Source organism: Empidonax traillii, unplaced genomic scaffold, assembly GCF_003031625.1.
Source record: "Empidonax traillii isolate 1590-97213 ecotype Southwest subspecies unplaced genomic scaffold, ASM303162v1 scaffold309:size1915965, whole genome shotgun sequence".
Lineage (NCBI taxonomy): Eukaryota > Metazoa > Chordata > Aves > Passeriformes > Tyrannidae > Empidonax > Empidonax traillii.
Genome location: NW_020955502.1, coordinates 920,623 through 933,593, shown reverse-complemented (window position 1 = coordinate 933,593; position 12,971 = coordinate 920,623). Strand labels below are relative to the sequence as shown.

At 54.3% G+C, this 12,971-nt stretch overlaps 1 protein-coding gene across 2 annotated transcripts; it reads left to right on the top strand.

The window, feature by feature from the left end:
• Window positions 1–8,471: 8,471 nt before the first annotated feature.
• Window positions 8,472–9,858, top strand: GADD45A (growth arrest and DNA damage inducible alpha). 2 transcript variants are annotated; one of them, XM_027891105.1, is made up of 5 exons: window positions 8,472–8,490; window positions 8,529–8,625; window positions 8,712–8,813; window positions 8,885–9,098; window positions 9,642–9,858. In XM_027891105.1, exons 2-5 carry the CDS (start codon window positions 8,582–8,584, stop codon window positions 9,753–9,755), a joined length of 474 nt encoding a protein of 157 aa, XP_027746906.1. In that variant the 5' UTR covers window positions 8,472–8,490; window positions 8,529–8,581; the 3' UTR covers window positions 9,756–9,858. The 2 variants fall into 2 exon arrangements, with proteins under 2 accessions (XP_027746906.1, XP_027746905.1); XM_027891104.1 differs by lacking the exon at window positions 8,472–8,490 and having other exon boundaries at window positions 8,501–8,625.
• The last annotated feature ends 3,113 nt before the right edge of the window (window positions 9,859–12,971 follow it).

The following is a 12,971-nucleotide window of genomic DNA, read 5'->3' as shown; positions in this document are numbered from 1 at the left end:
GGGCAGAGCAGGATGCGCAGGAGCAGCAGCTCTGTGCAGTTACGTGTGTTATGGCGCGTGGATGACACCGCCTCCGCCACCGGCGTGATGTCAGATTTGGGCAATCAGCCATTCCTGCTGGTGCTGTCAGTCACTCAGGAGGCACGTATTCCCAGGAGGTGAGCAGGGCACAGGCAGCAAGTCCCTGGGTGCTGGCAGTGAGCCCCAGAGAACATGAGATCAGCCAACCCTCAGACCACGTGTGCTTGACCGGAGCTGCTGTGGCAGCAGGCTGGGCCTGGCAAGGAAGGACAGGAACAGCCAGATCAAACACGCCGAAAGCAGGTCACAGAACTGCCTCTGCTGCAGCTGGGCAAGGCACCTACTCATTAGGGTGATTACAGGCACCCAACTCTCTGCTAACGAGCAGGCTTGGGTTGCCTGACCTGCAGGTCTCAAACAAGCCCCGGGGCTGTTGTTGCACGTTCAGCTCAGCTGGTGGCTTGGGAGGTGTTCTGCCTGCTCTGGCCTGTCCCAGTCCTCTGCCCTCCAAAGGGGACCCCAGCAGGACTGGCATCCCAAATCCTGGGAGTTGCAGTGCACCCATGGCAGGCTCGCTGTGTGCCCTCAGGGTGTGCAGCAGGGCTGGGGTTCTTCCTCAGCCTGTAGCTGATGTACATCCAGAAATACTAAGGTGCAAAGATACCCTTCCAGTGGATGGTGCGAGAGGACAAAGGGGCTGGACCTCAGTCGGGGACGTTGGTGAGGCCACAAGGAGCGCAGAGGAAGCTGTTCAAATCACAGCATCCAGGGTCTGGCTCTCCATCACACAGGGTCCTGAAGGCACTGGCCTCAAAAAATCCAGAGAACGTGCAATGGCCCTGGATGTGTTTGTGTGAGATCCTGAGTGCCCTCAACTCCTGCCCAGGCATTGAATCTTTATCTGGCCACCCATCCTGCCTGGCTCCCACACATTCCCCCTAGCTCCTACCCATCCCGCATGGCTCCCACCTGGCCCTTGAGGTGCAGGCACATGCCAGCACATCAGACCAATGAAAGATACTCAGCCTAGGACCTGCAGTAAGACTCCTGACCCCTTCCCATGCTGTGGGTTTAACCTGAAGTGCTCCACTGCGTGCCTTGTGTCGCTCTTGGACTGTCCCAGTGCTGATATCCCTCCCGCAGGGACCCTATGGCTGCTGGGCTAGATAAGGAGACAAACGAGCAGGGAGCTGCAGGGCTGACGGCTCTGATAAGGCACCACAGGAGGCACAGTCCCCAGCTGGTGGCATGGTGGATATCTCATCCTATTTGTGGTCAAGGTCACTGAATTAGAGTCGCACAATGGTTTGTGCAGGAAGGGACCTGAAGGATCATCTTGCTCCAACAAATTCTAATTTTCATTAGAAAATTATGCATATTTTAAAAAATAAATTTATGCTTTCTCAACAAAAATAAATCACCCCTGTTACAAGTTCATGTAAAAGGATTGGCCTGACAGGTGCTGCTCCACAGGAAGCAAGGGCAGGTCCTCATCCCCCCATGGCATGTTGGAAGTGGTGTCACCCACATCCCTGATGACATGGCTGTGTTTGGGGATGCTGGGAGCTGCTCCTGCCCTACAGAACATTGCTGCTCCATGAGGCCAGCCAGGAAGCAACTCCTTGCAGGTGCCCTGGAGCTTGTGCTGCTGCATTTTTCTAGTTATTTCATCCCCTCTAATTGCTCCTAAAGAGCTTCTGGGCTGGGGGACAGAAGCCTTACATTACCCCAGGGCTGCAACCATTCCCTGTGCCGCTGGGGGAGAGATTTGGCAGGGAGATGCCATCCCACGCTGCTCGCTCTGCTCCTGCAGCCACTGCATCCCTTCTGGTGTGGGATGGTTTCTCATCCTTTTTTCTCTGGTTTTGCAGCCCAAGTGACACCCTGGGATGTGAGTGGCTCCCATCCTGCAATCCCATGGAGGTGTAAGGGAGTTGTCACAAACAGACCCCAATCCCACTGCTCCTGCAGGCTGACTCAGTGTCCATGGGGACCCCATTGGAGTCACTGCCTTCATTCCCTCCAAAAGGTGGTTCAGGCTCTGCTGTCGGCCCCAGGACAGGTTGCCCAGAGAAGCTGTGGCTTCCCTATCCCTGGAAGTTTCCAGGCCAGGTTGGACGGGCTTGGAGCAACCTGGGCTAGTGGAAGATGCCCCTGCCCAGCACAGCAGGTGAAACTGGATGATTTCTAAGGTCCATTCAAACCCAAACCATGACAGGATTTCATGATTAATGGCTGGACTGATTCGTTTCTATATGTTGCTCCTTGCCTCTTTTTTCCTTACTGCAAAACTACTTAAAAAACAAACAAACAAACAAGAAACAAAAACAAACAAAAACCCCACAAAGCACCCGCCTCTTTCCTGCCGTGCGGACCCCGCCATGCCTCCAGTTGAGCGCCAGAGGGCGCCGGAGCGACAGCGCCGCGTCCACCCGGGACCGGGACCGTGACCGGGCAGGGCGCCGGAACCCCGCACGGGGATGATCCAAACCCGCACGGGGATGATCCAAACCCGTCCAGCCCGGACTGGGACACTTCCAGGGGGAAGGGGCAGCCACAGCTTCTCTGGGCAACTTGTGCCAAGGCCTCACCACCCTCGCAGCCAACAATTCCTTCCCAATATCCCATCTATCCCTGCCCTCTGACAGCGGGAAGCCATTCTCCCTTGTCCTATCCCTCCAGGCACTTGTCCAAAGTCCCTCTCCAGCTCTCTGGGAGCCCCTTTAGGTACTGGCAGGGGCTCTTAAGTTGTCCCTGGAGCCTTCTCTTCTCCAGGTGAACACCCCCAGCTCTCCCAGCCTGGCTCCAGCCCTCAGAGCATCTCCGTGGCCTCCTCTGGGCTCGCTCCAGCAGCTCCACATCCTTCTGTTGCTGTAGGACCCCGAGAGCAGCACTGCAGGTGGGGTCTCATGCATTTTATATTTTATACTGATATTTATATTTTTAAATCTACTTTAAAATAAACACCCTGGTTTCATCATCTCCTACTGCAACAGTTGTTACTGCAATGACCATCAAACTCAAGGGTTCGCTCCTACCCTTTTTCTTTCCAAACACTCTCCCTATTCCACGCATTTATAGGAGACAAAATTAAATCACGTTAAAGATTTAATGTCCCCCCTGAGATCCCTGCTACCCACGGGAACACCAGTACTGGTGACTGTAATTGAAAGTCTAGTTCTCTGTTTCCATGTGTGTGGCTGGAGGATGGTTTTGAGGAGGGTCCAGCCCTCTCTCTGCTCATACCAAGCCTCTCCTTCAGGCATGGGGAAAGCAAAGTGCTTGGGAACAGGGAGCATCCTGTGGGAAGCAGGACTAGGGGCTGATGAAGCTCATTCTTTGCAGAGCAAGTGCTCAGGGCAGGAGGGTTCACTCACAGCAGTGCCAGCCGTGTGCTGTTTTATGGCTCCACGCTGACATTAAATGGGACAAAGTTTGCTTTACTCTTTACTGCAGGTCTGACTGTCCCGATCCCGGACTTCGCTCGGCGCTGCCAGAGGGATGGTTCCCGCCAGCACCCGGGGGTTGCCACGTGTGCCCAGCCTGCTGGGGGATGTGCACAAGGTGGGAAAAATGCCTTCTTCATCCAGAGAGAAGGGATGTAGGGATGCACCCTGGGCCAGGGACAGCAGTGGGAAGGGGCAGACAGAGGGAATGTCACTGCTGGGAGCAGGAGCAGCCCTCTGCAACACATCTCAGGGAGCAGCACAGGTTTCTGCTACCCTGAATTCACAGGTATGAGGAGCTGCTGACAGTGGAGCTGGAACTTGAAGCACATCACAGGCTGCCCAGCTTTTCTGAGGAAGGAAAAGATATTCCAGCATCTACCCAGGGAGGTGGGACATAAGTGAAGCATAAAATCACAGAATCATAGAATCCTGGAATAGTTTGGGCTGGAAGAGACCTTAGAGCTCATCTCATTACACCCCCTGCCATGGGCAGGGATACCATTATCCCAGGTTGCTCCAAGCCTCATCCAACCTGGCCTTGAACAATTCCAGGGATGGGGTAGCCACAGCTTCACTGGACAAGCTGTGACAGTGTTTTACCACCCTCACAGCCAAGAATTTCTTCCTATTTTCTAATCTAAATCTCCTCTCCTTCAGTTTAAATCAATTAAAGCACTCCCAGGCTCACACTTGTGTGCCCTGCTTGTGGGGTTCCTGCTGCTGAGCCCCAGCATGTGTAGCTGGTGAGACCCATCTCCCTTTCAGTGATATTTCAGCAGCACTGAGGACAGCAGGAATGTGCTGAGTCTGGCAAACTTGGTGGGATAAACACATCCCAGATCCCCTAAACCCTCAGCCCTCTGCCCTCCCACCTTTGGGAGAGGTAATCCTGGATCAGGATTCTGCAGGAGCGCTGCAAAGTAGCTCGGGCCAGGCTGCTCTCTGCCAGAGAAGTCCCATCGCTGCTCCATGCTGCCTGTGAAGCACCACCGAGCTGGGCTCTGGGCCACACTCCTGTGACCTGGGAGGTTGGGAAAGCCACTGGCACAGTGCCTGGCTTTGGAGCCAAATCCAACTGGGTCCAGACTCCCTGGCTGCCCTGTGCACTCCCAGGTCTGGCTAAAGTCAAACCCTGAATGCCAGCAGGGATTGCTCCAGCTGAACCCTGCTTTTAGTTCTATCAAGGATGGAGAAACTCCAAGCAAAACAGGGGGAAATTGTCTTTTTGCCCTTGTTTTGCTGCCAGTGCTGGCAGGAACATGGTGCCCATCCAGAGGCTTACACTGATGGTGCTGGGGAAGCCGGGTCTTGGGGCAATTCCAGGCTCTTCCCTTCTCCACAGGGAGGCAAAGCTGAAGTTTGCTGAGCGTTAGAGTCCTGGGAATCTGCTCCTGCAGTGCTCCAGAGCGGGATGCCCTGGCCTGAGAAGGTGGATGTGCCTGGATCCAGCAGCCAGCTGGGGCTCTGGGGTCAGCTCGGTGACACGGGACTGGTGCCGCTGGGAAAACACAGTGGCTGTTGGAGCAGAGGCTGCCCCTGGAATGTGCAAGCTGGCGTTTGCTTTGCAGAGGCGCTCACTGCCCTCGTCCAGCAGATCCAAAGGGGAATGGGAACGCTCAGGCAGAAAGCACGGCCCTGGCACGGCAGCATGGCCAGGGTGCTGGGCTGCACAAGGCACAGGTGAGTGTCCCAGCACAGGGACAGAGCAGGACCTTCCCAGAGCAGCAGGATGGACAGCAGCCAGGGGGGCTGGACACAGGTTCCACTAGGACAAAGCAAGGCGGGGAACCAAGGGAGCTGACCAGGGACACCCAAACACAGAGACAGCACAGAGCCAAGTTGAAAGGGAGAGAAAGGTCCCCAGCACTGCTCTGTGGGGCTCAGGGTCCAGGACCACCCAGTGGGCAGCTCCCCGGGAAGGGGCTTGGCCAGCTGCCGGCTGCTTCGGCAGGGACGAGGCTTTGTCACCTCTCCCTGACACTGTTTGATGGTTGGTTTCATTCCCAAAAACTTAAATTAAACAACTTGATCCTCTGACGTGCAGGAAGCACCTCTCCAGCTGGCCTAGAATGTCCTCCCACAGTGGCAGCTCCCATCGAGGGCTCCTGTGGGCATCTCCCACATCCCTGCGTGTTAACCCACTGCTCACCAAGCTGCCTCCAACCACAAGCAGCCAAACCTCATAGCCTCAGGAAACATTTGGGATGAGGGTCTGCCAGTGTGGGGCGAAAGAGCTGAGTCCCCTGGCTGAGCCCGAGCCCTCCAGCTGGGCCCGACACAGCTCCTGGCTCCCTGTCTCTGCAATGCCAAACACAGAGGGGATGGCTGGCACAGCCTGGGGAATTATGAAAGTCAGGATTAAAGAGCAGGGGGGGAGCAAAACGCCCTGAATGCTTTTTGGCAGGCGATGAAAGGAAGGTTTAGCAGCAGCTGCCAGCTGGGAGCTGATGGAAGGACAACTGCGGGTCCGGCTCCATGCCGGGCTCCCCAGCCCAGCAGCCACAGTGCATCCCCAGCACAGCCACTGACTCTCCCTGCAGCAGAGCAGAGGGATTCACCCACCTCCCGAGCATCCCTGCTGCTCCTCTGGGCAAAGGGAGGGACAGAAAACTGCTCCCAGCCGGGAAACCTGCAGGGAAAGCGCCACTTTAGAGCAGTGCCTGCCGGGTCTGGGAGCTGCCGCCACCCAGGAGAGAGAAAAGAGGCTTCAGCTGCTTCCCAGATGCCTCTCAGACAGATTTAGCTCTAGGGCCAGCACAGATGGGGCTGCAGGGCTGGACCTCCTGTGAGCCACAGTCGGAGCCCTCTCAGCGGAGCCAGAGCCTGCAGTTGCTAATAGAGATAGAGCAAATTAAGCGAACTTAATTCAGAGGGTCACTTCACAATGCTCCCACCTGTTTTGCTGCGCTTCAGCCATCTGCCACCCCTCCACCTGATGTAAAAGGGGCTTTTTTCCCTTTCTCCTGATGCCAGGGGCTTTGTTAAGTCATGTTGTGTCTCATCAGGCTGCAGAGGCAGGAAGGTTGCAGCACGAGCTGAGCTGGGGGGCACATGCAAACTCCTGGGAGGTTTCCTCACCGGAGCCAGTGCAACTGAGGGGCTACTAAAATCACTCCGTATTCCACTATGAAAAACAGTTTCATATGCCCTATCCCTGGAAGGGTCCAAGGCCAGGCTGGATGGGGCTTGGAGCAACCTGGGATAGTGAAAGGTGACCCTTCCCATGACAAGCAGTGGAACTGGATGGGCTTTAAGGTCCCTCCCAACCTAAACTGTTCAAAGATTCCATGATTCTATAATATCTTGTTTTCCAAATGGTAATTAAATTATTTTGCAAGTGGTGCATGGAAGGTGGTTCTGCATCACTCTTAACAACACTCAAAGCTGTGCTTCTGCAAACACTGCTTTGGAAAACAGCTCCTGCTGTTTTGGAGCCAAAGTAAAACACCGACACAAGCAAAGCTTTGAAGCCCACATTGCCAAAAGCCCTGTGAGGAACCCCAAAGGGTCCCAACTGCAGCCCTGCTCTGCCAGAGCCAGTGGGACTGAGCCAGCTCACAGCCAGGTTGGGAAACAGTTTTGGCATCAGCCACGGGAGGATGGAGGTTTTCAGGGGTAACAGCTGAGAAAGCTTTGACACTGTGCCTGTCAGGAGACATCCTCCCTGGAGGTCTGCCGGGCTGAGACAGGTCAGATGGTGCAGAGACAACTTCCCAGAGAAACACCAAGTTCTTGGAAACCTGCAAAAGGCCTGGCAAGAGCGAGATCACAGAGCTACAGAGTGGTTTGGGCAGGGACACCTTCCACTAGCCCAGGTTGCTCCAAGCCCCGTCCAAACTGGCCTTGGACACTTCCAGGGATGCGGCAGCCACAGTTTCTCTGGGCAGCCTGTGCCAGGGCCTCACCACTCTCACAGGGAAGAATTTCTTCCCAATATCCAGTATAAATCTACCCCCTTGTGGAAGTGGGATCTAGGCTGTCTGTGGGTCCCTCCCACCTGCCCAGCTCACTTTTGGCAGAAGTGCAGCTGTGCCGGCGCTGTCGGGAACTGCAAAGTCCTGCTGGTAGCATTGTGCTGAGGGATCCCTGGAGCACATTCCTGGTGAAAACCACGTCAAGGGATTGTTTGCTTTCCCCACTGCTGGTGCCACAGACTGCACTGGGTGTTTCCCAGTGCAGTGTGTGGAGGATTTGAAGGTTGGTGAGGTTGTGTTCTGACAGCACTGGTATTCACTGGAAGGGGAATGGCAAGAGTGCAACCCCTATAGAGGCAGGGAAAACAGACAACTGCATCCATCCATGGAAGGATTCTGCGCCTCTGCCCTGCTCAGGTGAGATCCCACCTGCAGTGCTGCCTTCCCGCTCTGGGGAACAATAGCAGAAGGATGTGGAACTGCTGGAGCAAGTCCAAAGGAGGCCACAGAGATGCTCTGGGTGTTGGAGCCCCTCTGCTCTGGAGAGCTGGGGGTGTTCACCTGGAAAAGAGGAGGTTCCAGGGAGACCTTAGAGCCCCTTCCACTGCCTAAAGGGGCTCTAAGAGAGCTGGAGAGGGACTTTGGACCAGGGCCTGGGTGGACAGGACAAGGGGGACTGGCTTCCCACTGCCAGATGGGATATTGGGAAGAAATTTTTCCCTGGGAGGGTGGTGAGTCCCTGGCACAGGTTGCCCAGAGAAGCTGTGGCTGCCCCTGGATCCCTGGAAGTGTCCAAGGCCAAGTTGGAGCAACCTGGGATAGTGAAAGGTGTCCCTGCCCATGGCGGGGGGGTGGAATGAGTCGGTCTCAAGTCCCTCCCATCCCAAACCATTCCCTGTCCCGGTTCCCGGCGCCGAACGGGGTCAGGCCCGGCCGGGCTCGGCAACGCAGGGGCGGGGCCTCATTTGCATGACCCAATAGGAGGGCGATATGCAAATGACGGCCGCGCGGGTTGGTCGGGGCGCGGCAGGGGCCCCGCGCGCGGGGTGCCTTTGTCCGGCACGGGCGGCGGGGCCGGAGCGGCCGCAGCGACGCCGGGACGGGGCTGGGGCTGGGGCTGGGGCTGTCCCTGTCCCTGTCGCCGTGCCCGTGTGCCCGTGCCCGTGCCCGTGCCCGTCCCTGCCCCGCGGCCCAGTGATGACTCTGGAGGAGCTGCCCGGGGAGCGCCGCGCCGCCGGGAGGTGAGGCCGGGGGGGGGGGGGCGGAGGGAGGTGCAGGGATCGCTGCCGTGCGGGGTCCCCGGTGACGGGCGCTTGTCCCGGCGCAGGATGGAGCAGGCGGGGGACGCGCTGGAGGAGGTGCTGAGCAAGGCGCTGAGCCAGCGGAGCCTCACCCTCGGCGTCTACGAAGCGGCCAAGCTGCTCAACGTGTGAGTGACCCCCCCTTAACCCCGTTCCCCTCCGCTCGGTGTCCCCCTCGGTGACGGCGTTTTCCCTTCAGGGACCCCGATAACGTGGTGCTGTGCCTGCTGGCGGCCGAGGAGGAGGAGGCGGGGGACGCGGCGCTGCAGATCCACTTCACGCTGCTGCGGGCCTTCTGCTGCGAGAACGACATCAACATCCTGCGCGTCAGCAACCCGGCGCGCCTGGCGCAGCTGTTGCTGCCCGCCGCGGGCCCCGACCCGCCCGCCGACCTGCACTGCGTGCTCGTCACGGTGAGCACGGGGGGGGCACGACCGGGCGTCGACAGACAGTCGGGTCCCCCCGCTACTCGCCGTGCCCGGAGCTCGAACTCGCGGGCTCACCGCGCCCGCACCAGGGCTGCGCGGGGCTTCCCACGACCCAGGGACAACGGGGTCCTTCTTCCCTCTCCTTTATTTTCCCCTCCTCTCCTTTTATTTTGTTCTTTCTTTGCCTCCTTTTTCTTCCTTTTCTTTTTTCCCCCTTTTTCTTTCCTTTTCCCCCCCTTTTTCTTTCTCCCTTCCCCTCTCTTTATTCCCTTCTTTCTTCCCCTTTTTCTTTCCCTTTCTTCCCCTTTTCTTGCCTTCTTTTTTTTTTCCTTTCCCTCCTCTGCCCCAGAGTCCAAAACTACAAAACTCCTCACATGCTTCCCGGGTTGACTTGTTTGTTTGCCTCGGTAGCAATTTAAGATGATTCACGCTCCTGGACTTTCTGCTGTGCTTTTTTTTTTTTTCCCTGCTGTCCTGCGCAGGCTGTTTTTGCTGCCGTGTCCAAGCCTTCCCCCATTCCCTTTCCAGAACCCCCAGGCCTCGCAATGGAAGGATCCAGCGCTGAGTCAGCTGATGTGTTTCTGCCGGGAGAGCCGGTACCTGGATCAGTGGGTGCCGGTGATCAACCTCCCGGAGCGGTGACCGCCAGAGCCCATCCCGATCCCGATTGCACTGGAGTGTTGCAAGACTTTCGCAGTTGCTCAGGAAGTAACTCCCTGCCCTGGCACCGGGATTCCGGGGGAGGGGGAGGAAAAATAAAACCCAACAAAAAAAATAAAAGCTAAAACTGACGTCGGGGGGGGGTTTGGCTGCAGTGGAGCGACGTGTTGTGTGGGGCTGAAGCAGAGTGATACCAGAGCGGTGGGAATGAGTGTGGAAGTGAAGGAAAAGTGGCAGGATGAGGCCAGCCTAACATGCCAGGGGTGCTCACGGCCCTCGCCGAAAACACCCTTCACTTTCTGTCCTTAAGTGCAACTTAAAATTCCTGGTTTAAACACCTTAAAGAGCAAAAATCAAGGCATTTTGCCAACAATGTTATTGTATTTTTGGGATGTTAATTCTCATGTTTTTATGCTAAGATATATAATAAGTTATTTTCTGATATTGATGGGAAAATTATTTATACTTGGAGGTTTGAGAACCGAAATGCCCTTAAGCTGTTGGTCTGCAACCACAAATCTTTTACCAGTTGGCTGAAAAAGCAGCAACATTATTATAATAGTTTGAAATTTGAGTGTGTCTGGGGGGGCTTTGGTGTTTCTGTTTTGTGTTTTCTTTTTTTTTTTTTTTGAAATAAAGTTTCCAATCAAACCTTTGGCCCAGGGTTTTATTTCCTTACTCCATTAGTGCACAGGCAAAAGGGCTCAGCAGCAGCTGCTTCCTTGTCCTGGCAGCGGGCAAGGTCCTGTTGTGCTGCTCCATGTGGGTTTATTCCCGGCTCCTCCCAAGCCATTAACCGCCAAAGCAGCCGATGTGCTGCAGGAAATGCTGGGAATGTTATTTATTTATTTTGCTTGAATGCTGCAACAACAGGACCTAAGAAAAAGAGAGGCAGCTTTATTGCAGAGACTCCAACACTCCTGTAGCACCCGAGTCTTGGAAGGAGGGGAAACCTGATTCCTTGGTGGAGGAAAACTTGACCTGATCTTTCTTGCATCACAGACTCTGCAAACACTCCTGGATTTTTTCCCTATGCATCCTCAGCACAGCCCATGCACCTCCAGCACAGCCTCTACCCACTGGGGTTGGGAGGTCTCTGTGCCAGCCTCCTCTGTAATTACAACTCCAGGCTGGCACACAGCTGGGATTTCTCCTGTGGCAGAACAGCCTCCCCTGCCCACGCTGCCAGCACTGTCCGGGGTGGGGGGGGCCACGGGGACACTACTGACCCACATTGGACATCCCTAATAGCACGTGTGTGACCCCACAGTGGCACCAGGGGGTCAGTGTCCCCAGCCCCAGGAGGATTAGTGCCAGCCTAGCCAAGTGGTGAGGTTCTCCCACTCCCGGACACCCCAGCCAAGGCCACCCATCCCTATCCATATCCGGCACGTAGCTCAGGACCAGGCAGGTGCCATCCTGTGCCCTGGGACCCCTGCAGGAGTAGCATCACCATATTTGCTGTTTCTCCAAGCTCAAACTCAATCCAATCCCCCACAACCCCTGATTTCTCTCAGTGTCACCCCTCCAGCCCCTGTCCCCATGACCTGGGGGCACATGGCCCCGCAACAGCCATGCACCCAAATGCTTGGGTTTTCCTCCCCCAAATTAGCCAGCTTGGCCAAGGAAAGAGAAGGGCAGCATGACGATGCACCATGGTGGGGTGGCATGGTGATGCAGCATGGTGGGGCATCCCTGTGGCACCCCACAGGTTTGTCCCAGTACCTATGGATGGCGTCATTCCTCCCTTTTTTAAAAAAATCTACAAGAACAGAGGCTGTATTTCCCTTAATTTTACAATACCTGTTTTTTTTTTTCCTGGGAGTACTTACAGCAAAAAGGGAACACAAATATAACAGCTCCAGATTTCACGTGTCCCTCTATTTTATATTTTTAAAATAGAGAGTTTACCAAGTATCTATAGATTAAATGCTGCCAGATGCAGGCCAATATGCTGGATCACCAAACAGGGTCTCACAGCTGGATTTCTGGCTGGATCACACAGTTGGATCACCATCCAGAGCCCCATGGCTGGATCACCCATCAGGACCCCACATATTCAGAGTCCCACAGCTGGATCACCATCCAGCCCCAATGATGGGCTTTATTCAAAGGCAGGCACAAAGAAGGCAGACACAAAGAGCCCCCCTGCAGCCACAATGGGGAGCTGGGTTGGGGTTGGGAGCAGGGATCTCTAATCAAATAAGCCTGCAGATTCCTGTGGGAACACCAGATTGCTGGGAAGACAATAATCAGGCAACCGCACGAGGTTCTTTCCTTCCCTGCACACCATGTACCTGCCTGGCCACCTCTGGGCACAGCTGGAGTTCTCAACAGCTACAGCCTTGCAGCTCCAAACTGAGTAATTAACTGAGCTCATTAATTCCACCTACGTGTGTTATAAAATGATAGACACAAACACAATAAAAAAGAATCAGTGTGGAGATACATTATTGTTTTCTTCAATTGCCACTAGAAAAATACTCTATAAAAATAATCTGCATGTAAGCACAGGATAAGCAGCACAATTCTCTGTCAGGCTGATTTTGGAGCTCTTTGTCAAAGAGGCTTGTTAAACAAAGATATAAGTTCTTAATATATATCAATAGTGGGTCTATAATTTCATATAGAAATGACAAATATGCAACATAAATGACAAGTGGTTAATAAAGTCTGTAAATATCCTCATGGAAATGCACAGTTATGGCAGATCACAACTTCAGCAGGATGCAGAGAAGGACATTTGCAGCCAGCTGAAGTCAATATTACTCCAAATTTGCTGTTAATATGCAATATTTGCATACAAAGTTTATGTATATATATATATATATACACAGACACACAAAGAAAGATATTTTTATTATGTGTATATATAAAATATATACTTGATGAAAAGGCCCTCCAATTATAAATGCAGAACCACAAGCTGGATATAATTTGGCATTTTTCCCGTTTAAAAATTATTTTTTTTAAAAAAAGAGTCAAATTCTGACTCCCTGCACAGAATGTAACTGGGATTGGGAGTGAGGGCAGCATTCCTTCCTGCAGTTTCAGGGCAGTTCCAGCTTTCCATTCTTTTGACAGGATGGTTTTTATACTAATATGGATTTTAAATTAGAGAGGAAAATGCAGAGCAGCAGGATCCAAGCTGAAAATTCTGCTTTTTCAACTCTTAAAAAGCAGGAAAAGCAATCTGCT

Bases quoted from the DNA above. Each gene is read 5' to 3' on its own strand.
- GADD45A (XM_027891105.1), top strand. From the start codon at position 8,582: ATGACTCTGGAGGAGCTGCCCGGGGAGCGCCGCGCCGCCGGGAG. The intron at 8,814-8,884 runs GTGAGTGACCCC...TTTTCCCTTCAG, and splicing joins GCGGCCAAGCTGCTCAACGT to GGACCCCGATAACGTGGTGC. The intron at 9,099-9,641 runs GTGAGCACGGGG...TTCCCTTTCCAG, and splicing joins TGCACTGCGTGCTCGTCACG to AACCCCCAGGCCTCGCAATG.